The sequence below is a fragment of the Trematomus bernacchii genome, unplaced genomic scaffold, assembly GCF_902827165.1.
Source record: "Trematomus bernacchii unplaced genomic scaffold, fTreBer1.1, whole genome shotgun sequence".
Classification (NCBI taxonomy): domain Eukaryota; kingdom Metazoa; phylum Chordata; class Actinopteri; order Perciformes; family Nototheniidae; genus Trematomus; species Trematomus bernacchii.
In genome coordinates this window covers 1,209,672-1,233,760 of record NW_022987689.1, presented here as the reverse complement: position 1 = coordinate 1,233,760, position 24,089 = coordinate 1,209,672, and the positions used below count along the sequence as shown (strand labels likewise).

The following is a 24,089-nucleotide window of genomic DNA, read 5'->3' as shown; positions in this document are numbered from 1 at the left end:
AAATAATGTAATGACAAGAAATTCAAAACCCAAAGTTTTATTCAAGCAACACAGCAGGCTCTTTTATATTCCATAGTCCTGTTATGGTGATTGCATCCAACACCTCCGACAAGAGCCAATCACTGGGAGCTGTTTCCGACTGAGGCTGAGGATAAGGGTTCTCATTATCACCAAAACCCTTAGGACCGGCTGCATTTCCCATTAATCATAACAGGGAAGTCAGATTAAAGTGTGCTACATATGGTCAAGTGATTTCTCCTGGATCAATTCACACAATGTATAGTGCCCAAGTTTTGTGATTAATGTGAGCCAAATTGTCTAATATGTGTAGACAAGATCAATTTGTCACTGTTAATTAAAGATTTACCCAGGACCAAGTAAAGTTGTCTAGATGGTGCTATTATGAAAAAAGTAAATGTAATACTATACGCCTTTTAGACCTGTACTGAGGATGATGCTTGATGCATGCCTCAACGGGGTGCTTCAGGCAGTTGAATGCAGTTACTTTACTGAAATCATTATGTAATCTGCAGGCATGTATCAAGTCTGGCCATCATAGTATGGGTTTGAAAATTGGATTTTAAATTCACATTAGAAGTTGAGATGAGGTTGGTGCCAAAGTACCTCCTGGCAATATGATCTGTTCAAATGGACAGGTTGTACTTTTAAAGAACATGATATTAATGTTGGTCCAAACTCAGCATCGTAAGCATTTGTGTCCAGCTGCAGCAAAATGCTGTTTTCAGGGAAAATACTATCTGCCCTGCAAGGTTGGCATAAAGCTGATGAATATAGCATTTATCAAAGGACAGATATTCTACTCAGGCTTTGGTGGTTACCCATAAATAGAGCTAAACCATCACCCTGTGACGGTATCACTGTCAAGACGCCATTTTGAGCCATTTTTGATGGCACTTCCGATTGTTTTTCATATTCATTTTGACCTTAACTACACATCTGTATTGTTTAGTGACTGTATCTTACATCATTGTGACGTAATTGCGGTAAAACTGTACACAGACACACTCGTAAGGTGAAAAGAAGAGAACTTCTTGCGGCTTGTAAAGAAATAGGAACATTTACCCAGAAACAAGCAACTTGTGCATAAACATTTTATATGTAAATGTGAAAAGCTTAAATTGCAATTTTGTTTTACTGGAATAACACTATATATACTATATACCACTTTAATGTATTTCAATTTGTTTTGGGGCCTTTCAGAGAGATCATAATATTGTCATTCTATCTTGTGCACTGCTGTGTCATGGTGTACTGGTTAATAGACAAATAATTTATAAGCAAAACACGGAATCAGCTAATAGAAAATGATGTATTTTAAACCACATACAGCTTGTACGAACAATTTAGAGCCACCCCTATTATCTGGACAACCTGTAACATTAAAGATACATCAACATAATAAACAGATCTGCAATTTGTTACAGACTTTCTTATTCTTTATGATCTTTAAGTAGCCTACAACTTTGGCTTTAAATTGGAAACTTGTTGAGGAATCTTATATTAAATTCTAATTTGTTTCCATCTCTGGAAACATCATACGTTAACGTCACCCGGCCACCTACTACACAAACACATATGACCATTTTGACCTGTTTGCTCTTTCCTAGTCATATTGGAAACACTTGTTCCACGGCACCTTGGCTTGACATATTCTGCCACAGAGAAGGGGGGAGGCTGTGAGCATTTTCACACTCCAGTTTCTAAGGTAATAAAAATGATGACGCTCACAGCCATTTGCTTCAGTGTCCTGCGCAGGCCAGCCTCATGGCTAACTGCACTGCCCAGCGCCCATCCCCCCACACTGTGCACACTGCCTGTCCCCGGCAGGATGAGCTGACTGTAAACCACACCAGGGCTATTGATTAATTAATGTACCACAACTGCAGGCTTGGCTCCCTGCATAGTAGTGGAGCAGTTTTCAGCTGCCTGCAGTGGCGTGTGCTAGTGTGTGTCTGGTGTTCCTGCAGTGTTGAGGGGAGGAAAGGCAAAACATAAGAGGAGCAGAGCAGCAGACAACTGTGGATGGGAGGAAGGCGTCAGCATAGTCACCATTAATCACCAAAGGGCCATTGTGGTCCTGTCCTCTCCACGGCGCCAGCGCAGGCAGGCAGACAGAAATAAAGAAGAAGAGAGGCAGAGGGACAGAGGGGGCAGGGTGGCTGCAGGGAGGAAGAGGGGGAGAGAATGGTTGGGGATCAGCCTGTATGTCCATCTCAGCCCCTGCTGCGGGGCGCTCTGCTGCTGTCTCAGTGTCTGTCCTCCGTCTTCTCCCAGGTCCCGGACCCTGAGGTAAGAGCCTGATACTGCACCGTGTCCTCCACAGGTCCCCCTCTGAGGATGGACTATCCTGAGGGGTTTCTGTGATGGGTGCAGGTGTTTGCCATTTAAAAGGTTGATTTATGTCATTTCTACTTGTTGTTTGGTTGCCTGATGAAAAGAGAGGGAACATTTGTAGAAACCTGATACATTATATAGTCTTACATATAGCCGAGACACGTGTTTTTTATGGGTCCAAACAAGAGGATAACATGACGAGTTGTGCTACCACAAGTTGTTTTTGTAGAGAAGGGGGTTACATTGTAAAGAATTTGACTACTACAATGATTTGACTACAAACAAACCATGAAATTATTCTGTCTCTGAAAAATAGACAATGTGGCTACTCGCCCATGTAGAAACAGGACTCAAAATATAAAATACTATATTATTATTACTGACAAAAGAGTCTAATATATAAGATTTTATTAAAGTAAACCAGAATCTGTTGCTGTATAATGAAACAAACTATAGACACTTCAGGAAATATAATCTAAATGTGGTAAGCATGGCACACGATTGCAAATATCCAGTGTAAAGTAATCTTATTGTGAGTCAATGTTTTGTAATTGGTCTTTTTATAATACACGTGTCATAACTAAACTTCAAACCCAATGCTGGTTTTTCTATTTTTAGATATTAATCCTCCATTCTATTATACTAATCTTCCTCGATAAGGATCTTCTTAAAAAACAAAGCAACATCTCTATAGAGGAAGAATATAATATGTAATGATCCAACCAACCAACTATCCAACACAATTGTGTTATACACTTGGGTATAAAATGGTAAACAAAGGTCATTTGAGGTCAATAATCTTCTGAATTTGTGTTGTTTATTCCACCAGAAGACTTGAGGCTTATAACTGCTAATCCCGTCCACTAAGATGGCCCAGAGGAAAGGATTTAGCATTATATAATCGTTCTTGACGCAAAAATAGTTATTATTCAAGAGAAGCTCCAAATATCCCCATCAAGGCTAATCCTCCTGTGGGAGTTGGACAAACACGAGTGTAAAGTCATTCAGATCATTTTTTCATGCAGTTTCTTTGTTCAAGTTCACAGTCCTTCTTGTGTCCTCCTCAGCAGACACACAGAGGCCCTGAATACACACTGTGCTGTCACATGTTGTCTAGCTGAAGCCTATCAGGTCTGACAAACATCAACAACTGGTTCTTGCTTGGAGTCTCACATGGCACCAAGGAAAATGCACATGGAAATGTTGGAAACGAAGCTCTTTGTAAAATCTGCTGATATTTGGTGAAGTTGTCCTCAATGCGTCAAGACAATACTTCCGTGTGATTGCAATGTTTTCTCTACGTAATTTTGAAACATAGTGGTCAACATTTACATGCAAATGGTTTCTTGCTATACTGTATGTATATACTATGTAGGCATACAGTATATGTTAAATTAAACACACATAGATAGTGTTTTTATTTTTACTGTATTTCTACCAAAGAAAAATAGTTCCTTTTCATTTCTTATCCTCTTGCAGAGCCTCGGTCCCTAAGTGTTTGCTCCATCACTGTGACAGGCTATTCTCAGATTTTTTCTCTCCAATTTCAGCACATAATGGTGTTATCAGTAAAGGCAGCAATTTTAATAAGTGTTATCTGATACATTGCTTATAGGTACGTTTATGGACTAAAGTGTAGAGTTTCCAACGCAACCTTGTATCATCCAATCAAGGGATCGATATACAGGACAGGGAGAACTCCTCACAATGATTATATCAGCGAACAAATTGTCTGCTGGCTCCAACAAAAAAAACAGTGATCCAAGCCATCAATCTAACATACACACACAAACACACACACACTCTCACAGCTCTTATATTATTATTCCCCAATTCCCCAAGCTCTGGTGGGAGAGGGTGTGAAATTCAAAAATAAGCAGACTGAACTTTGTTCAGCTGAGTGACATCAAAGACCACTGGGAAAGTTGAGAGGAAATGCAAGAAAAGTCTGGAAATCAGCCTATTCATGCTGCATGGTTTATAATGTGGGTGGTTTATAATGTGGGTGTTGTAGTTGGCGTGTGGCTGAATAGATGCTGAAGATCGTTTCACCTTTTTGTTGCTAATGTTTTGAAAATAAAGTTAGAAATAAAATAAATGTGATGACTATGTCAACCATGTAGTATCAAATCATGGAATTGTCCCTCACAGAAATAGGCCAACAAAGGTTTATGTGTCAGGGGCAGATGAAGAAACTCAAAAAATCCGTGTCTCTTTTTCCACAGCTTTTGCCCACAGATCCTCCGAAGAAGCCGGACCCCACCACCTCAGAGTCTGTTGTTTTCTGGGGGCTGCGGTTATGGCAGGTCATTGCCATCTTTTCCGTGTTTGTTTTAGCAATAAGTTAGTATACCTCTTGAAATATTTTTTTAAACCTCCACAAACTATTCTTCAAGTAGACTGAAAACTTGGGAAATAACTGCAGGCCAAAGATGTCGATGCATGCAATTATCTGCCTCCGTGTGATTATCAAGCACAATCTGATAAGTAATGATACAGATATTTTTCAGGAAAGGCAGGGGGTTTCCAGCAGTGAGTTTCAGAATCAGAATCAGAATCACAATCAGAATACCTTTATTAGTCCCACAGAGGGGAAATTTGCATCGTGAGTCACACTAGCAGCAACTAAGGAAAGAGAACATACTTGCACTGTTATGCAATGTGCAATTATGTAGGCATACGTTATATGTTAGACACTTTCCTATAAATTACATTATTCTAGTGAGATCAAGCCATGCAGGTAGCTTTGATTTGATTTGCCAGGTATTTGACATCTCTGAATTGAATAGATCGCAAAGGACTAACATTAGCATTTTTATCAGGTCTGCAGACGTGTAAAGCTTTGTGAATCTTTAGTTTATCACGTTCACATGCGCACAATGGTAATGTTGAATATCTTTTGCACAACACAACATTTGTTTTGCGGGTGTGAATGAGACAAATAAAATAATTGACCTGCTAATGGTGCTTACTCAAACTTTAATTATCAGCCATTGAAATGAACCAAAGATTGATACCAAATTGCAAGGCAATCTACCCAACAGTTGTTGAGATATTTCCCTATAAAACACAATTGTGAAAGTCATGATCATTTTCAGATGTATGTACAGTAAGTGACAAAAAAAACACCTAAACCTATCATCATAGATAGGATGTTGAAATTGTTAAGACTCTCCTAATGAACTCATTTTGTCCCCCCCCCCCTCTTTCTCTCTCTTTTTCAGTCATCACTCTGTGTTGTATATTCAAATGTCGAATTCCAAGAACCAAAAAGGAAATAGAAGCAAGAAATGTGCAAAGACAGGCCGCCAAGAAATACGCTAACACATTAGAGACAGTGCCACCTCTTAATGAGCTGACTGAGATCCCAGGATGTAAGTACCTTTCTATAATATATTTCCAATATAAATGGGTCATATTAACAAGCCACGATACACAAGCTATTTCCTGAAATGGTTCTAACTGTTTTTTTTATCGTGCCATGGTTTGAAGCTGCTTATTGAAACTTTAAATGCATGTGGCACCAAATAAAATAAGTAGAATAAGAAAATGAAGTAAGATAAATAAGACTGTATCATACATTGTTGCCCTGTAACAATAATAAACCACATTATACATAATGCCCCCTTAAGCCAGTATGATTGCTTTGCACAAAAGCACACTGGAAAACAGGATTAACAATTATTTGTTTGTTAAGCTCTGGATCTTGGTTTCTATTTATGGGAAGGGACGTGTTTTTATGAACACTGTTTATCTTTTAACCCAAAGGTCTTGCAAGTGCTTTGACAAAAAATCCATAAAAAAATGTCACCTGTGGAAGCCGTAATACTGTAAAAAGCACGACCAATCATTTTTTGCCGGTCCGGCTAAAATAACTGGATGGCCTACCTGCCTGTCAGCCTTCCATCTGTGCACAAACTTATCTCGTGCCCTCATTGGTCATGTGCGCATTCGTGTGTGTTGGAGGAGGGGCTCTGTAAGGAAGTGGCAGATTTTTTCCGGTTGTGTATTTTCAAATTCTAGCGCACTCGAGTTGTTTTCTCTAAAATTACCTACCCCACCTTTAAGGCTTCCTGGATAGCTTTTCTATCTATAAAAAACATCTGTTAACATCTTCCCTAGGACAGCTTTAATTTCTTTTCACTTTTTCACTGTGTGTTCTTCTCACCTCACAACTTGCTGCACTTGTTTCAATTCTTTGTGCTGTGTTACATTAAAATTCCTCTCCTCTTCTCTCTTCTCTCTTCTTCTTTTCTCTTTTCTTCTCTTCTCTTCTTCCAGCTGCCCCAGATGCATCTGCAGTTCAGACAGTCTCTGAGCAGGTCCAAACTCCAAGTGCCACCAGCAGCCAGCTCTCAGTAGTTAGGGTCAGCGAGGAGCAACCCGGCTCTCTCACCTTGCCAGAGACAGGATGAATGTTTCCCTCTTCTTCTTTTTCCCTTATCTTCCTGCAGACTTTTCTCTTGGCTAAGTGACTTTAAAGTAAATGGTGCATACACTGGAAAGTAGCCACTCTAAAAGTCCTCTTCATGCAACACACATCCATCTGGTCTTCCTAAATGCTATTTTCCGTATCTTGCAAGAGAAATTCAGGCAAACAAGTAACTCATTCAACCACATCACTTTAGAAATCTATAGCCAGAAAATAGAGTTTGAACTTTGCAAATGTTGCTTTGTGGTGGAGTAGTGCAGCAGTAACTCCCTATGTGCAAAATAACTTTAACTTTGACTAACAGAGATTGTCATGCTTTTGCAAATGAGGTTAATTAAAAGCAGCCAGACATTTGCAGTTTATACTTTTGTATTTTTTTTGTTTTTCTATTTTAAAAGATGTGTTTCCTATAGATTACACGCTGCTTCATTCATATTTGAGTGGAAATGTTCAGAGCATATAACTTTGAGTATGGAAAATTGCTATTACTGTAAGCTGTGAAAATGGTAATGCATGCAGCATGATGTCTGGGCTCTGTGTTTGTATTTCTGTCTTCCAACCTGCCTGGTTGCTCTCCTTTGGTTTAGCTTTGAATAAAGCAAATCATTCACACTACATCCAGCTGTGTTAATTAAATATGATCATTGGTGTCAGCGACATCGGCCTCATCTGTATTTTAATGTTCTGGTCTTTACTTCTCCTTTCTCTTTTTCTCTCTCTCCCTATTTCTCAGGAATGTTATGTGTTGCCTTGTTTATATATCTCAGACATCTTAGCTGCTTAGCTGTGTTTTTCTCAGGTTAAGACATGTGACGAATATAGGACTGACATCTGTCTGTTCCTCGGGTTGATATGTTACGCATTCATGTGCAACAATACATTCAATGGTTCTTGAGTCGTTAATGGTGGAAGGGAAAGCATTGAGCTGTCAATAAGTTTTTCTTGCATGATAACTGTGTCAAACAAGATCTGCCTTAGAGGGTGGGGGGTGCACATGCTAAACCTACTGTGGTGAGAGCGTTCATATATCTGCAATCCCTAGTGTAGTCTGGGGAGATGATATAATACGCATTGGATTAAATCCTTTTTTGTAACTCTATAACTAATTAAACTAATCAACCGTGTGCCTCTGGGAGAGGGGAGGCCTTTATTATTAATAAAGAATAAGGATGAACATATTTGCTATCTGTTCTCGACCACGAACTCCAAACTAACCGCATTGTAATGCTGCCTCTGCATTAACTAAGGATGAGGGAAATATAAATCGAATGCAAAGATGCAAACTGCCGAATCCCCAAGTGATTATGTCATGCTTAAAGTACACAGGAAAAAAATATGCAATAATATCTGACAAACCAGTTGAGCACATAAAAAGAAAAAAAGAAATATAAAATGAAATTCATAATCAGAAGTCTTTTTCTTTTTTTCTTCTTTTTAAAAGAGGGCTTGATTATGCAAAGCAGAGCACACTTAGGAAATCCAGAGCAATCAGAACGAAAAAAACAAAATAAAGCAGATAATTCAATGTGACAAATTAGGTTTTAAAAAAATGCCCACTCTTATCTATGGGATGTGTGCATGAATACATTTTTCCACACAAAACAGTAGTTAGTAGTATTACCAATGCTGTTTCAATCACATTAGTATGCATAAAAAAGTGACAGGTCACACCTTCTAAGTCCCGCCCCCTAATTATGCTAATGAGTCCCATTTGATATGCTAATGAGCCCCTTTGTTCGAGGTGTTATCGCGTACAGGTGTTACATCCTCCCAGGTAGCCCCCACCCCTCTCAGCCCACCCCCCTCCCCCTCACATACAGGTGTCACATCCGCCCTGTCGCCCCCACCCCTCTCAGCCCCCACCCCTCTCAGCCCCCACCTCTCTCAGCCCCCACCCCTCTCAGCCCCCACCCCTCTCAGCCCCCACCCCTCTCAACCCACCCCCCTCCTCCTCCCCCCTCCTGTCCGGTCAGCAGGTCCGTTACAGTTTAAATCTTACGGACAAAATTAGAAAAGTGCCGGTCAAAGGTCTTCTATGTTATTTATTGAGCTTTTGAAACAAATTGATATGATTCGATATTAAACCAACTAATTATAGTAGACAATTAACTATTCAAACGTGTACATTAATTTACAATAACACGGGAATAATAAACGGAGCGCTCTCCCCCTCTCCTGACATACGCCAGTATCATGCAGCTCGCGGATCCGATAATGAGTGACCCGACAGTAAAACTAAACATATCTATAAATAGTTTAGGTAGTTTGAGAGGTAATTAAAATAGCTACGTGTGATATCTGAAGAGTGTGTTTTGTTCCGCTCACCGCATGCAGAGATGCATGTCGGCTCGTCAGCAGCACCGGGTCTCTCCTGTCAGATTAGACTTTACTAGCGTTTATACCCATATCGATCAGATCTAGCTAGTTCTAGCTAATGATATGACTACCTGCTTATTAAAAGACACCTAAACAATAAGCGTCACTATGCAACGGGGTGAGGCCACAAAGTATAGTACAGCATTATGCATTTTGTTTACATGCCCACCGGACCCCCGAGGCATTACCAACAGATCAACGCGCAATCAACCCATACAGGACATCTCTTGCTACACATTATGTGTAGACATTATAATTGACTATTCTTGTCTGTCACATACTCTTTTGTCTGTCACACACTATTCTTGTATGTCACATAAGTGGTGCAACTGATGCGGTATTGCGCTAAAGGGGATATCATTCTGACCGGAGAGATTTAGATTTGCCGGTCTTCAGCATATTTTACCGGCCACAGTCCGGTAATTACCGGCTAACGGGAACTCGGGGGTGGAGACAATGAGGCTTGATTTGGATCTGATCTGGAAAAACTCTGGTAAGTGCTTTTATCATTATAATATCATGTCATTATTTAATGTTGTTTTGTGTGTGTGTGTGTGTGTACAACGAAGTCTCTTTGGGAGGAAAATTATAATTTAAAGATCTTAATATCCCCTTATTGTTTAATTACTTCACACAACTATTAAAGAATCCCTATATGAAGTTACATGAGGCTACATTTACTGGGGTGCTTCCCTAGATGATGTAAATATCATGTGTGAAATCGGGGGTGACCCCCGTCCCAGATAGAATCATCTCTCTGTCACGTCCCCCCTTCAGCAGTTCTGGGGCGACCCCCAACACCGCTGCAGTCTGAGAGCCAGGCATATGCTGTGATGTCAGAAGATCGAGGTGGGGGGTGGAGTGAGCTAGGTAAAAAAAAGAAATCCAGTGCAAACTAGATAAAAAACCACTCACCAAGTCACCTAAACTTTCAAAAACGAAAATGGCAAAGAGACGCATCGATATGGGTTTAATCAGCGAGACGCCTGTGACAACTTACCGCCATCCGTCGGGAGCGCCAGTCAAGAAACGGGTGCAGTATCTGTGCCGGGTTCAGACCCTCCGTATGAGGCTCTTCATGAAAAATGGAGTCTGGATGTGTGAGACTGTCTCCCCTCACAGCGCTAAATATACAGACATTCAGCGCAATAAGTCCCACCCCAATTAGCAAATCATCCAAAACTAAGGATCCCCACTAAGACGAACAGATTTTTCTTTAAGACTGTGACTCTTAAAGGCACTTTGGGATTTTAGTAAAACAATCCAGTTTTCTGGAAATAACTTAAATGATTTTCGTTTTTTCTCCTACAAAGATACTTATAGTTACACTTTAATGGATGCAAAACTTTATAACTTGGTAAAATATTCATTCATTTGTAATGAATTGAGTTTTCTTCAAGAATCAAACTCTAAATGGAGAGTTTGTGATTTTAACACTGTTTCGATGAGACAATGCAGGTTTTGATAACTTGACATGACTAACATTACTTTTTTAAATATATGTTTTTAGATGCTTTACTTTTGATTTCTTTCATGTTATTTTAACACAACATTACTTTTTCATATTTTTCAACATACTGTGATATTTTGTTTTTTCTCTCCATTATATTTTTGAATATACAGTGATTTTTATCAAAATACAACATGCAACTATTACATTATACAATATTACGACTTTTTGCGATATTTTCAACACAATATACTTTTTTTGTAGGGCTTCAGGATATTTGGCATGTCATGCATAAAACCGGTGTCATCTTTCCTGAAACTGACGTGCTGTCCGTTTTACAAACAAGTTATCTTTCTGCTTCTTCACCCTCTGAATTTTCCTCCCCCGTCCCTCTTACTTCAGCCATCACAACAGCAATCAAGTCAGATCTGTGAAATTAAACACCTCTTCCCAAAGCGTGACTTCCCTATTGAGGGAGGGGGACAGTAGGGCCTAACCCTATTGGCCAAATATACTAACATGCAGAACATATGGTATGTTTGAAAAAAGACTAACCATCTATCCAGTTCAAGCTGTCTTTAAGATGTGATATTACGCTCTGACTTTTTCCCGTAAAATCGTGACAAACTATTACTTATTAAATTTGACCTCATTCGTGATCATAATAATCTTATAGATCATCTACCGCTAACCGACTGCTGCGAATGTGTTGAACAAATACCAAAAACAATGGCAGAGCTTTGCTTCAATATAATGAGAGAAAAAGCACGATACTATGGAATTCCCCAAATTGGCGACAGTGCCAGAACATGTATTAAAAGACTGTTGGAGGATCTCTATTCTAGTATCGGTTGTCATTACAGCGAAGGATATGCCAAAACGTGTGACGACATAGACAAAGCTTTTGAAGACAATTATATGGTACCCCGTCCTTACAGCTAAACAAATCCTATGCCAGGTATTCAACAGACCACAAGAAGCACAAGAAGCCCCAGAAAGGATTACATTCAGAGCTAATAATGGTGAAACCGAAGAAGAAGCAAAGCAGATTATAATCGTTGCGGGTGAAAGGATAGAGAATTTGCAAGTGATGTTAATGCACTTATCTGATATAAAAAATGCATTCATTTACTTCCAAGAGACCCCTAAACATCTACTTGGGCAATGTGAATTGAACGATAAACCGATCACTGTAAATGAAACGCGGAGAGAGGCAGCAGTGCAAATCTAACACATCTAACACACTGACACACTGAAACACTGAAACACTGACACACAAAAACACAGAAACACAGAAACACAAAAACACTGAAACACTGAAACACAAAAACACTGAAACACTGAAACATAAAACACTGAAAACACTGAAACACTGCAACACAAAAACACTGAAACACAGAAACACAAAAACACTGAAACACTGAAACACTGAAACACAAAACACTGAAAACACTGAAACACAAACACACTGAAACACAAAACACTGAAAACACTGAAACACATAAACACTGAAACACTGACACACAAAAACACAAAACACTGAAACACTGAAATACTGAAACACTGACACACTGAAATACTGACACACAAAACACTGACACCCTGAAACACTGACACACAGAACACTATTAAACAGCCCTGCTATATACTATGACCATTCTTTACTTATTTATAATATGGTTCAAATGGAGTAATTTGAGTTGTCTGATGCACTTGACACAATTTTACTTTTTTAAATACTGATGTGTTTATTCAAAACCATTTCAACACACAATGTCATGACTTTTTCAAGATCTTTTTGTCAAACTATACTATGACTTGACTAATGTTACAGAATGTTTCGGAAAATGAAGATTCCAGTACCACTTTAAATGTTTCGTTTATAATCGTTTCCCAATGACCCCGGAATAGTACTGCCAGAATGAACGATATCCAAAATGTCTTCTAGTTTACAAACTTCAGCCATTCTGTTTACACAGGGATCACTACTCATTCTGTTTTCAATCGTCATCAACAACACACTTATTAAACAGGTATTGACTGCATTCTGATAAATATATACAGATTGTTTTCCATAGTAGTTACCCCTTTTTTATTTTACTTTAAAGAAAAGTCAAAGTATCGGGAAAAAAAAAAATAAAAATCCCTGGCTTCAATCAACCGCTGGTTATTAGTCTTCTTCTTCTCCATCCAGCTCGGCATGGATCTTTTCAAGTCTCTCCTTGAGGCGTCTGCAGTTTTTGAGATTGTGCAGAAAAGCCTCCGAAGCGCCTTGGATCCTCCATTCAGCCGTGTAAATGTTTTTATCATTAAGACTCTGGTCAATCACAGTAATGAAGTCGGCGAGCCAAAGTCTTTTCATTAACGCGTTGTAATTGTTTCTGAAGAAATATTCTGGAATGTCATTCAGACAATCGTGTTGCCTCTGGCTGGGGTGACTGACTCGGCATCCATTGCAGATTTCTTCTCTGTACCGATGCAGCACCCTCTCCAGAATATCAACCAACTCCGATTTCACTATGTTCAGAAACAGAGACGTCTTGGCCCCAGGAGTAACATCAGCAGCAGTAGTACTGCAAGATTTGGGTGTCCACAATGGTGGTGACGATAGTAGTCCAGGAGTTTGTTCCTGGCTGCAACTCGCGGGGGGAGACTTGGTTTTTCTCAGATCCCTAGCTAGTTTTCAACGGTCGTCTTAGTGGGGTCCTTCATTTTAGATGATTTGCTGAGTGGGGGTGGACTTATTGCGTTGATTGGGGGGGAGTCATCTATAGAATTGAGAGTTTTTAGAAAAGTTATTTAAGCTTTGTAGCTTTTTCATCTATCATTTCCAACCAAGCAGCAAGAGGTCAAATTTAAGCATAAGTAATAGTTTGTCACGATTTTACGGAAAAAGTCAAAGTATAGTTTGTCAGAAAATATATATATATATATAGAAAAGTCATGTATGTTGAAAAACAAAAACAAAAAAGAAACTCAATTCATTACAAATTAATGAATATTTTAGCAAGTTATAAAGTTTTGCATCCACTAAAGTGTTACTATAAGTATCTTTGTAGGAGAAAAAACAAAAATAATTTAAGTTACTTCCATAAAACTGGATTGTCTTACTAAAATCCCAGAGTGCCTTTAAGAGTCACAGTCTTAAAGAAAATCTGTTCAGAAAAAGTACTTAACTTTCTACCAGTTGTAAAGTTGTCATACATAAAACTGTATCAAAAAAGTAAGTGAAAGACAACGGGGGAAAAAATAAAAGTGTTAAAATCACCAACTTCCCTTTTAGAGTCACAGTCTTTAAGAAAATACATTTTGTTACAAAATAATTGACATTCTACCAGTTGCCAAATGTTCCTACATAAAAGTGTATCAACAAAAGTATCTTGGTAGCTGAAAATAACTAGAATATCAGAGAAAACCTACATTATTTAACTGTACAAGTGTTTTTAAAAATAAAAACGGGGTATTAAAGAAACCCCCATTCCCTTACAAAGTACTTCATATTATACCCCTTTGTTAAGGGTTGCATACATAAAAGTGTATCTAAAAAGTATCTTGGTAACACATGAAAAGAGAAAAAAAGTCAAAATCTGCCTTGTGTCAGTAAATAAGTGTTAAAAATCACAAACTTGCCTTTTAGAGAAACAGTCTTTACGAAAAGATCTAATCAGACAATGTACTTCATTTTCTAGTTTTAAGGTTTTGCATACCTCAAAGTGTGTCTAAAAGTATCTTGGCAAGAGAAAAAAGCAATAATCTGCCTTGTGTCAGTGAATAAGTGTTAAAATCACAAACTTATAGATAAGCTAGAGGCTATTTTAGATTTGTCAATTAGAGTTAAAGGGTTAAATAACATTTTCAAACTGCTGTTCATAGTTACTGGATACATAACGAACCTCATCATTATCTCGATTTTCTACTTCCATTTTTTATTTAACAGTGAAACGTCTTATTTTAGTACAGTCTAGTCAGAGGAGTTAATACTATTACTATATATGAAAGCAAAAATAAAACACATTTTCATTTGTTATGGTTGTTTAATTGAAAAACACACCATTCGCCACATCTTCAGAAAGACATATTACATTTGACCAAGTTAATGTCGTAGTGCATACAAGGTAATAGACTTAACGATTTGCACTGCTGCCTCTCTCCGCGTTTCATTTACAGTGATCGGTTTATCGTTCAATTCACATTGCCCAAGTAGATGTTTAGGGGTCTCTTGGAAGTAAATGAATGCATTTTTTATATCAGATAAGTGCATTAACATCACTTGCAAATTCTCTATCCTTTCACCCGCAACGATTATAATCTGCTTTGCTTCTTCTTCGGTTTCACCATTATTAGCTCTGAATGTAATCCTTTCTGGGGCTTCTTGTGCTTCTTGTGGTCTGTTGAATACCTGGCATAGGATTTGTTTAGCTGTAAGGACGGGGTACCATATAATTGTCTTCAAAAGCTTTGTCTATGTCGTCACACGTTTTGGCATATCCTTCGCTGTAATGACAACCGATACTAGAATAGAGATCCTCCAACAGTCTTTTAATACATGTTCTGGCACTGTCGCCAATTTGGGGAATTCCATAGTATCGTGCTTTTTCTCTCATTATATTGAAGCAAAGCTCTGCCATTGTTTTTGGTATTTGTTCAACACATTCGCAGCAGTCGGTTAGCGGTAGATGATCTATAAGATTATTATGATCACGAATGAGGTCAAATTTAATAAGTAATAGTTTGTCACGATTTTACGGGAAAAAGTCAGAGCGCAATGTCACATCTTAAAGACAGCTTGAACTGGATAGATGGTTAGTCTTTTTTCAAACATACCATATGTTCTGCATGTTAGTATATTTGGCCAATAGGGTTAGGCCCTACTGTCCCCCTCCCTCAATAGGGAAGTCACGCTTTGGGAAGAGGTGTTTAATTTCACAGATCTGACTTGATTGCTGTTGTGATGGCTGAAGTAAGAGGGATGGGGGAGGAAAATTCAGAGGGTGAAGAAGCAGAAAGATAACTTGTTTGTAAAACGGACAGCACGTCAGTTTCAGGAAAGATGACACCGGTTTTATGCATGACATGCCAAATATCCTGAAGCCCTACAAAAAAAGTATATTGAGTTGAAAATATCGCAAAAAGTCGTAATATTGTATAATGTAATAGTTGCATGTTGTATTTTGATAAAAATCACTGTATATTCAAAAATATAATGGAGAGAAAAAACAAAATATCACAGTATGTTGAAAAATATGAAAAAGTAATGTTGTGTTAAAATAACATGAAAGAAATCAAAAGTAAAGCATCTAAAAACATATATTTAAAAAAGTAATGTTAGTCATGTCAAGTTATCAAAACCTGCATTGTCTCATCGAAACAGTGTTAAAATCACAAACTCTCCATTTAGAGTTTGATTCTTGAAGAAAACTCAATTCATTACAAATGAATGAATATTTTACCAAGTTATAAAGTTTTGCATCCTTTAAAGTGTAACTATAAGTATCTTTGTAGGAGAAAAAACGAAAATCATTTAAGTTATTTCCAGAAAACTGGATTGTTTTACTAAAATCCCAAAGTGCCTTTAAGAGTCACAGTCTTAAAGAAAATCTGTTCGTCTTAGTGGGGGTCCTTAGTTTTGGATGATTTGCTAATTGGGGTGGGACTTATTGCGTTGAATGTCTGTATATTCAAAAATATAATGGAAAAAAGGAGAGAAAAAACAAAATATCACAGTATGTTGAAAAATATTAAAAAAGTAATGTTAGTCATGTCAAGTTATCAAAACTGCATTGTCTCATCGAAACAGTGTTAAAATCACAAACTCTCCATTTAGAGTTTGATTCTTGAAGAAAACTCAATTCATTACAAATGAATGAATATTTTACCAAGTTATAAAGTTTTGCATCCATTAAAGTGTAACTATAAGTATCTTTGTAGGAGAAAAAACGAAAATCATTTAAGTTATTTCCAGAAAACTGGATTGTTTTACTAAAATCCCAAAGTGCCTTTAAGAGTCACAGTCTTAAAGAAAAATCTGTTCGTCTTAGTGGGGGTCCTTAGTTTTGGATGATTTGCTAATTGGGGTGGGACTTATTGCGCTGAATGTCTGTATATTCAGCGCTGTGAGGGGAGACAGTCTCACACATCCAGACTCCATTTTTCATGAAGAGCCTCATACGGAGGGTCTGAACCCGGCACAGATACTGCACCCGTTTCTTGACTGGCGCTCCCGACGGATGGCGGTAAGTTGTCACAGGCATCTCGCTGATTAAACCCATATCGATGCGTCTCTTTGCCATTTTCGTTTTTGAAAGTTTAGGTGACTTGGTGAGTGGTTTTTTTATCTAGTTTGCACTGGATTTCTTTTTTTTACCTAGCTCACTCCACCCCCCACCTCGATCTTCTGACATCACAGCATATGCCTGGCTCTCAGACTGCAGCGGTGTTGGGGGTCGCCCCAGAACTGCTGAAGGGGGGACGTGACAGAGAGATGATTCTATCTGGGACGGGGGTCACCCCCGATTTCACACATGATATTTACATCATCTAGGGAAGCACCCCAGTAAATGTAGCCTCATGTAACTTCATATAGGGATTCTTTAATAGTTGTGTGAAGTAATTAAACAATAAGGGGGTATTAAGATCTTTAAATTATAATTTTCCTCTCAAAGAGACTTCGTTGTACACACACACACACACACAAAACAACATTAAATAATGACATGATATTATAATGATAAAAGCACTTACCAGAGTTTTTCCAGATCAGATCCAAATCAAGCCTCATTGTCTCCACCCCCGAGTTCCCGTTAGCCGGTAATTACCGGACTGTGGCCGGTAAAATATGCTGAAGACCGGCAAATCTAAATCTCTCCGGTCAGAATGATATCCCCTTTAGCGCAATACCGCATCAGTTGCACCACTTATGTGACATACAAGAATAGTGTGTGACAGACAAAAGAGTATGTGACAGACAAGAATAGTCAATTATAATGTCAATTATAATGTCTACAATGGTGTCTTTACAGGCCTCACTAAAAAATCTATTAGAAAGCTGCAGCTAATTCAGAACGCCACTGCTCGAGTCCTCACTAACACTAAGAAAGTGGATCACATCACTCCTGTTCTGAAGTCTTTACACTGGCTTCCTGTGTGTCAAAGAATAGATTTCAAAATATTGTTGCTGGTTTATAAAGCTTTGAATGGTTTAGGCCCAAAATACATGTCTGACCTACTGCTAAATTATGAACCATCCAGAACCCTCAGGTCTTCAGGGACTGGTCAACTTTCTGTCCCCAGAGTCAGAACTAAACATGGTAAAGCAGCATTCAGTTATTATGCTCCGAATATCTGGAACAAACTCCCAGAAACCTGCAGGTCCGCTGCAACTCTTACTACTTTTAAATCCAGGCTGAAGACTTTTCTTTTTGCCGCTGCTTTTAATTGAACTATTCACATCTTAAACTGCACTGTAACTTTTAACTTTTATCCATGTATTTTTTCTTTTAATGTTTATTTTATTATCTTTCCTTTTTAATGACTGATTTTAAAGGCCATTTTTAAAATGTCTTCCATTTTTGTAAAGCACTTTGAATTACCTTGTGTTGAAAGGTGCTATATAAATAAACTTGCCTTGCCTTGCCTTGCCTTGCCTACACATAATGTGTAGCAAGAGATGTCCTGTATGGGTTGATTGCGCGTTGATCTGTTGGTAATGCCTCGGGGGTCCGGTGGGCATGTAAACAAAATGCATAATGCTGTACTATACTTTGTGGCCTCACCCCGTTGCATAGTGACGCTTATTGTTTAGGTGTCTTTTAATAAGCAGGTAGTCATATCATTAGCTAGAACTAGCTAGATCTGATCGATATGGGTATAAACGCTAGTAAAGTCTAATCTGACAGGAGAGACCCGGTGCTGCTGACGAGCCGACATGCATCTCTGCATGCGGTGAGCGGAACAAAACACACTCTTCAGATATCACACGTAGCTATTTTAATTACCTCTCAAACTACCTAAACTATTTATAGATATGTTTAGTTTTACTGTCGGGTCACTCATTATCGCATCCGCGAGCTGCATGATACTGGCGTATGTCAGGAGAGGGGGAGAGCGCTCCGTTTATTATTCCCGTGTTATTGTAAATTACTGTACACGTTTGAATAGTTAATTGTCTACTATAATTAGTTGGTTTAATATCGAATCATATCAATTTGTTTCAAAAGCTCAATAAATAACATAGAAGACCTTTGACCGGCACTTTTCTAATTTTGTCCGTAAGATTTAAACTGTAACGGACCTGCTGACCGGACAGGAGGGGGGAGGAGGAGGGGGGTGGGTTGAGAGGGGTGGGGGCTGAGAGGGGTGGGGGCTGAGAGGGGTGGGGGCTGAGAGAGGTGGGGGCTGAGAGGGGTGGGGGCTGAGAGGGGTGGGGGCGACAGGGCGGATGTGACACCTGTATGTGATAACACCTCGAACAAAGGGGCTCATTAGCATATCAAAGGGGGCTCATTAGCATAATTAGGGGGCGGGACTTAGAAGGTGTGACCTGTCACTTTTCTATGCATACTAATGTGATTGAAACAGCATTGGTAATACTACTGTAGTTAAATCTGATTAAGGGTTTGCAGAAAAAACATCCTTTGTTTTTGCACCATTCAGATATGTGACTTTTCCCATTAACAATTTCTCTGATCTTCATTTTCCACATTCTTACCTGGCTGTCAAGAGCATCTGGAACAAAGTACGAGAAATGAAAGCTACCTAATTTAACGGCCAATATGTGTTGCAGCCCAGGGTATATAGAGAAGGAAGCCACACAGGATTATTCTCTGTCTAACAGCCCTCTTCTCCTCAAAAGCATTACATACTAAGGAGAAAAAGCCAGAGCTGTGAATCAATCCCTCCTTTTTACTACCTTCGCTTATCTGCCACCAACTCCCACCAGACCTGCTGGTTCACAGTACAAATTGCATGATTTCAAGTTGGCTGAAAATGAAGAAGTTCTTATTATCGCCGAACAGTTTCAGCTGTTGTTTTTAACAACTCAAACACCTTTCTGAAACATCTGTCTGCTATAGCTCTGAATGGACAGAAGGTCGTTTAAGGTTCATCGCACACCAACTGATGAGTGACGGACTTGTGAAAAGGAATTTGGTCCAGTTACAAGTCCTGCTTTGTTCCTCAGGAGGATTTGTTATATCAGTAAGACAGCTTGTTGCTAGCAGAAACATCCCTTCTGTTTACATTTACAATTTTGTCAGTAAGACTGAGCCGGGATTTCCTTGAAATGTCACAATGTCACAATGCCCTGTGCCCCCAAGTTTTATAAAAAATTCTACCAGCAGTATCTGAGCTGAACTTTAAACATGTAAAGGTGCTGTGAGGGTCAAGGCCTTTTGTAGAGGGCAATGTTAACCTTTATTTATTCCTCTACTACACACAGTATGGAAACTCATGGCACCAGCACTCAAAGTTTGACCGAAATTAGAACAATGTGGATGTCAAACAATGTCAAGTTCTGACATTTAATTACAGCTCTTCATTTTCCCATCACCAACCCACTCTTTAACCCGTTGCATCATCCCTCCAAGTTGTGTCTAAATCTGACTGGTAGGCTATATAAAGAAACAGGGCAACAAAAAAGAGCTCATGAGCGGAGGAGAAATGCCAGAGGATAAGATTGGTACACAAAGACATCTATTCACAAACATTCTGATGGTTGGTTGATTATTCTAAGACAACTAGATTAACCCAACACAGGGAAACACAGGACCAAAATAATTTCAGGTTTACTCTGACCCCTCTGGCAAAGTTTGACATTTGGTGTGTGTTTGTCGTTTGGTTTCTTGGCCTGCGTTTGTGTATCCAGTGTCTCTGCAGCATTTGTAAAGCACCTAAGAAATGTTTGCTTTGCTCTTGGAAAAAAGAGTCCAAGAATCTCTGTTTGGCCTCGACTGGAGCCGGTCCTTTGAGCAATTTTCAGAGTTTTTAAACAATTGTTGCTGAAGTATAAAATCACACCGATGTTTCTTTCAATATAAAATGTAATTAGTTCATTCCTGCCTAAGGCTGTTTCATATATTTTAGGGGGTTGGTCGGACCCTGTTAGCTCTGTCAGCTTTATTTGAGAGGTGCATCTTTCATGTGGAAAGGTGGTCTGTCGAAAGTGATTCCTGAAAGAGAATGCTGTGGGTATTTTGGCTATAATGTTAACGAAAAATGAATTAGGAGTGAAAACCTTAGAATTCTTGTCAATGACTTGATTTATTAATTTGAATATTTTTACAAACAAATGAGACATGGCAAAATGTATCAAAAGAAGAAGCTACAGGCTCTGCATTTTAAGCCAAACAGCCTTTGAACATGTACTATCTCCACATGCAGACATTCTGTTTGAAAAATATCTTTGCATGTATGAATGTAGGCGTTTGGGTGTATTTGCACAAAGAATATGCAGTGTCAGTCATGGAAAATGTCCATCTATAGTTTATGTTAACTTTATTATTATTAAAATATATTATATACATTTGGAAAATATGCCTAATTGCCTTCTTTATAAGGATGATGTAAACTTCAAAACAAGTCTTTTATCCGTCTGTTAAAAATGTAACTGCAACCAAGTTTCGCTTGGCAAAAAGTCTAGGAAAAGGGGGAGACACTAAGAGCTCACTAAAATGTTTTTGCTCATTTATTTAAAGAGTACAAAAGGTGAGGTAAAGTTATGTGATGAACTATTGTTCTTCAGGAGCAGTAACCCTAGTCTTGTCGTTACTGTTTCTTCTGTTTATTATACTCTTCATGTCCTTTTAACCAGAATTTTGTACAAAAATAAACAAGATATATCTTAATAAGCTTTAGGGATGTTTTAGGCAGATTTTGTAACATTTGGACAGAGCTCGGTTGACTGTTCTCTATAGTCTTTATGCTAAGCTAACATACTACTAGCGGTAGCTTCAAACAGACATTAGTGTGGTAAGTTAACCATCGTCTCATCAAACGTTCAACAAGCAACATATTGCTGAAAAGGTCAAACTATTCTTTAAGGTCTGGAACTGGTATTCTGTTCTGTTGTTGCTTGTCTGGTCTTCAACCTTCCAAAATGTTCCCACACCACGCCGCTCCTCCGCTCCCTTCACTGGCTTCCAGAATCCACTTCAAGACACTGGTACTTGCGTACCATGCTGCGAATGGATCTGGCCCTTCCTACATCCAGGACATGGTTAAACCATACACCCCAGCACGTGCACTCCGCTCGGCATCAGCCAAACGGCTCACTGCACCCTCACTGCGAGGGGGACCCAAGTTCCCATCAGCAAAAACACGTCGGTTTGCTATCCATGGCTTCAAAATGGTGGAATGATTCCCCATTGAAATCAGGACAGCAAAAAGCTTACACATCTTCCAGCGCAGACTGAAAACTCATCTCTTTCGACTCCACTTCGAGCAATACAATTAGGCCTACTAACAAAGCACTTATACTAACAAAGGACTGGCTTATCTAAAGCCAGTTGAGTAGCACTGGAAATGTTTTGACTCTATGAAACCTGATGTACTTCTATGATTCTGTTTTCTTCAAGTTTGTATCTTCTTGGTCGAATGCACTTATTGTAAGTCGCTTTGGATAAAAGCGTCAGCTAAATGTAATGTAAAATGTAATGTTGTAAATATTAAATACAATCTTATCTTATAACCAAGATATTCATCCATTCCTCACTAGCTCTGTTAGCGATGATACGTCCTCTCATAAATAATAACAAAAAAAACGTTCTCTGTAACTCACACAAAACAGACAGTAAACTTTAGTCTAATTCCTCACTGAGAAATTACGTCAAACAATCAAATTTAAAAAATAAATAGACCATGCTTATTAGTACAGATAGAAACAGATGTGACTTCATTAAATGCATCCTAATTAGCTCCACATTCTGTTGGATTAAAATCTGCCTCCCACTTAGCGTTACAGGCAGGACCCAGATGATACCTTAATGATTTTCTTTTGTTTTCCACAGCTGCGAAAGTAGAAGAAAAAGAGGAGGTGACAACCGTTTCCGGCAAAGTGGATGCGGATAAAGGAGATAAAAAGACCAAGGAGGGAAAGAAGGATGGCAAGGCTGCTAAAGGGGGGAAAGATGAAAAGGATCCGTCAACAAAGAAGGGTGAAAAAGGTGAAAAGGGAGAATCCAAGAAAGAAGCTGGTGATGGGAAAGGAAAGAAATCTGGAGAGAAGGGAGACAAAGGAGACAAAGGAGAAAAGGGAGGCAAAGGAGGAAAAGCAGGAGAAAAAGGAGGAAAAGCAGGGGCTAAAGGTGGAGCCAAAAAAGCTCAGAAGTGATCTCTGCCTTCACAGGACAGAAACGATTATTTCATATTTTTCACTTCACGCATTTTGCACACTTTTTTTTCTAAGACGACATTTGTATATTATATTTGAAATAAACAAAAATCTTATATATAAGAACATGCCTTGTTTGTCTACTTCAGAATAATGAAAGTTGCAGGAATCTCTGTACAGTACAATTACAGATGTATTATTTTATTCACAATTCACTGATGAACAATATAGAACAGAAAAACAAAATTTTACACTGATATATACAACGTGCCCAAATCACTACAGAGTGATGAAAAGGCGAAAATGCAAAACACTGCCCACATACTATATTTAAAGCATGAAGACCAATGTTGACTGCACTGAGTACATTTCGGCACGAGATAAATAAAAAAACAACCACACAATTTATATACTTCCTTGAGAGGTATCTTATAACAATGAAATACAACATTAGCTCTGTGATGATTGGCCTTATTGTACACTTGATTCCAAAACACAATCATTTTACATGATACAATCAGAACAAATTACTTTATTATAGAGTGTTAAAGTGCTCAAATATAATTATCCACATTTTTTTAAAGATTTATTTTTCCAATACCATCCACCTTTTCTATAAAAAACACGGTCTTACACAAAAGTTAGATAACGTTTACTTGTACGTACGTGGAAAGTCTGATTGAAATTGAACAATCGCCTTAATAAAATATTTTACAGCTGTATGGAAAAATTCAGAAAAGGTTTCCAGAATTGTCAGTTGTCAGCTAAAAGAAGTTAGTTAAATATGAAGGTCTCACTCCAGCCTTTCACTGCAGCCTCCTGCAATAATGACCAATCCCCATGGAAATGTTTAAGATCTAAAATCCGCTTCTTAGAATTCCACTGCTTATTATTGGTTCTTGTATATTCTTCTATATTGAGGTTACTGATATGTAGTTTCATTTTTTAAGTAATATAAAAAGCAGGGCTATTTAGCTTCAAGCTATCATTATTCAGGAATGTGTAAATAGTGCATTTGTGAGGGATTATTTTCAGCTGCCGATTGTTACTCATTTGTATGACTCATGTATGATGCAGAGGAATAGTTATATTAGACTTTCTGTGTGTCAGTTCTCTATTTGTTTTGGTATCTTTATGGGATTTGTTGAAAT

At 38.5% G+C, this 24,089-nt stretch overlaps 1 protein-coding gene across 1 annotated transcript; it reads left to right on the top strand.

Moving 5' to 3' along the window:
• The first annotated feature begins 2,205 nt into the window (after window positions 1–2,205).
• Window positions 2,206–22,938, top strand: tmie (transmembrane inner ear). The gene is made up of 4 exons (XM_034137547.1): window positions 2,206–2,310; window positions 4,581–4,698; window positions 5,580–5,729; window positions 22,616–22,938. Exons 1-4 carry the CDS (start codon window positions 2,206–2,208, stop codon window positions 22,936–22,938), a joined length of 696 nt encoding a protein of 231 aa, XP_033993438.1.
• The last annotated feature ends 1,151 nt before the right edge of the window (window positions 22,939–24,089 follow it).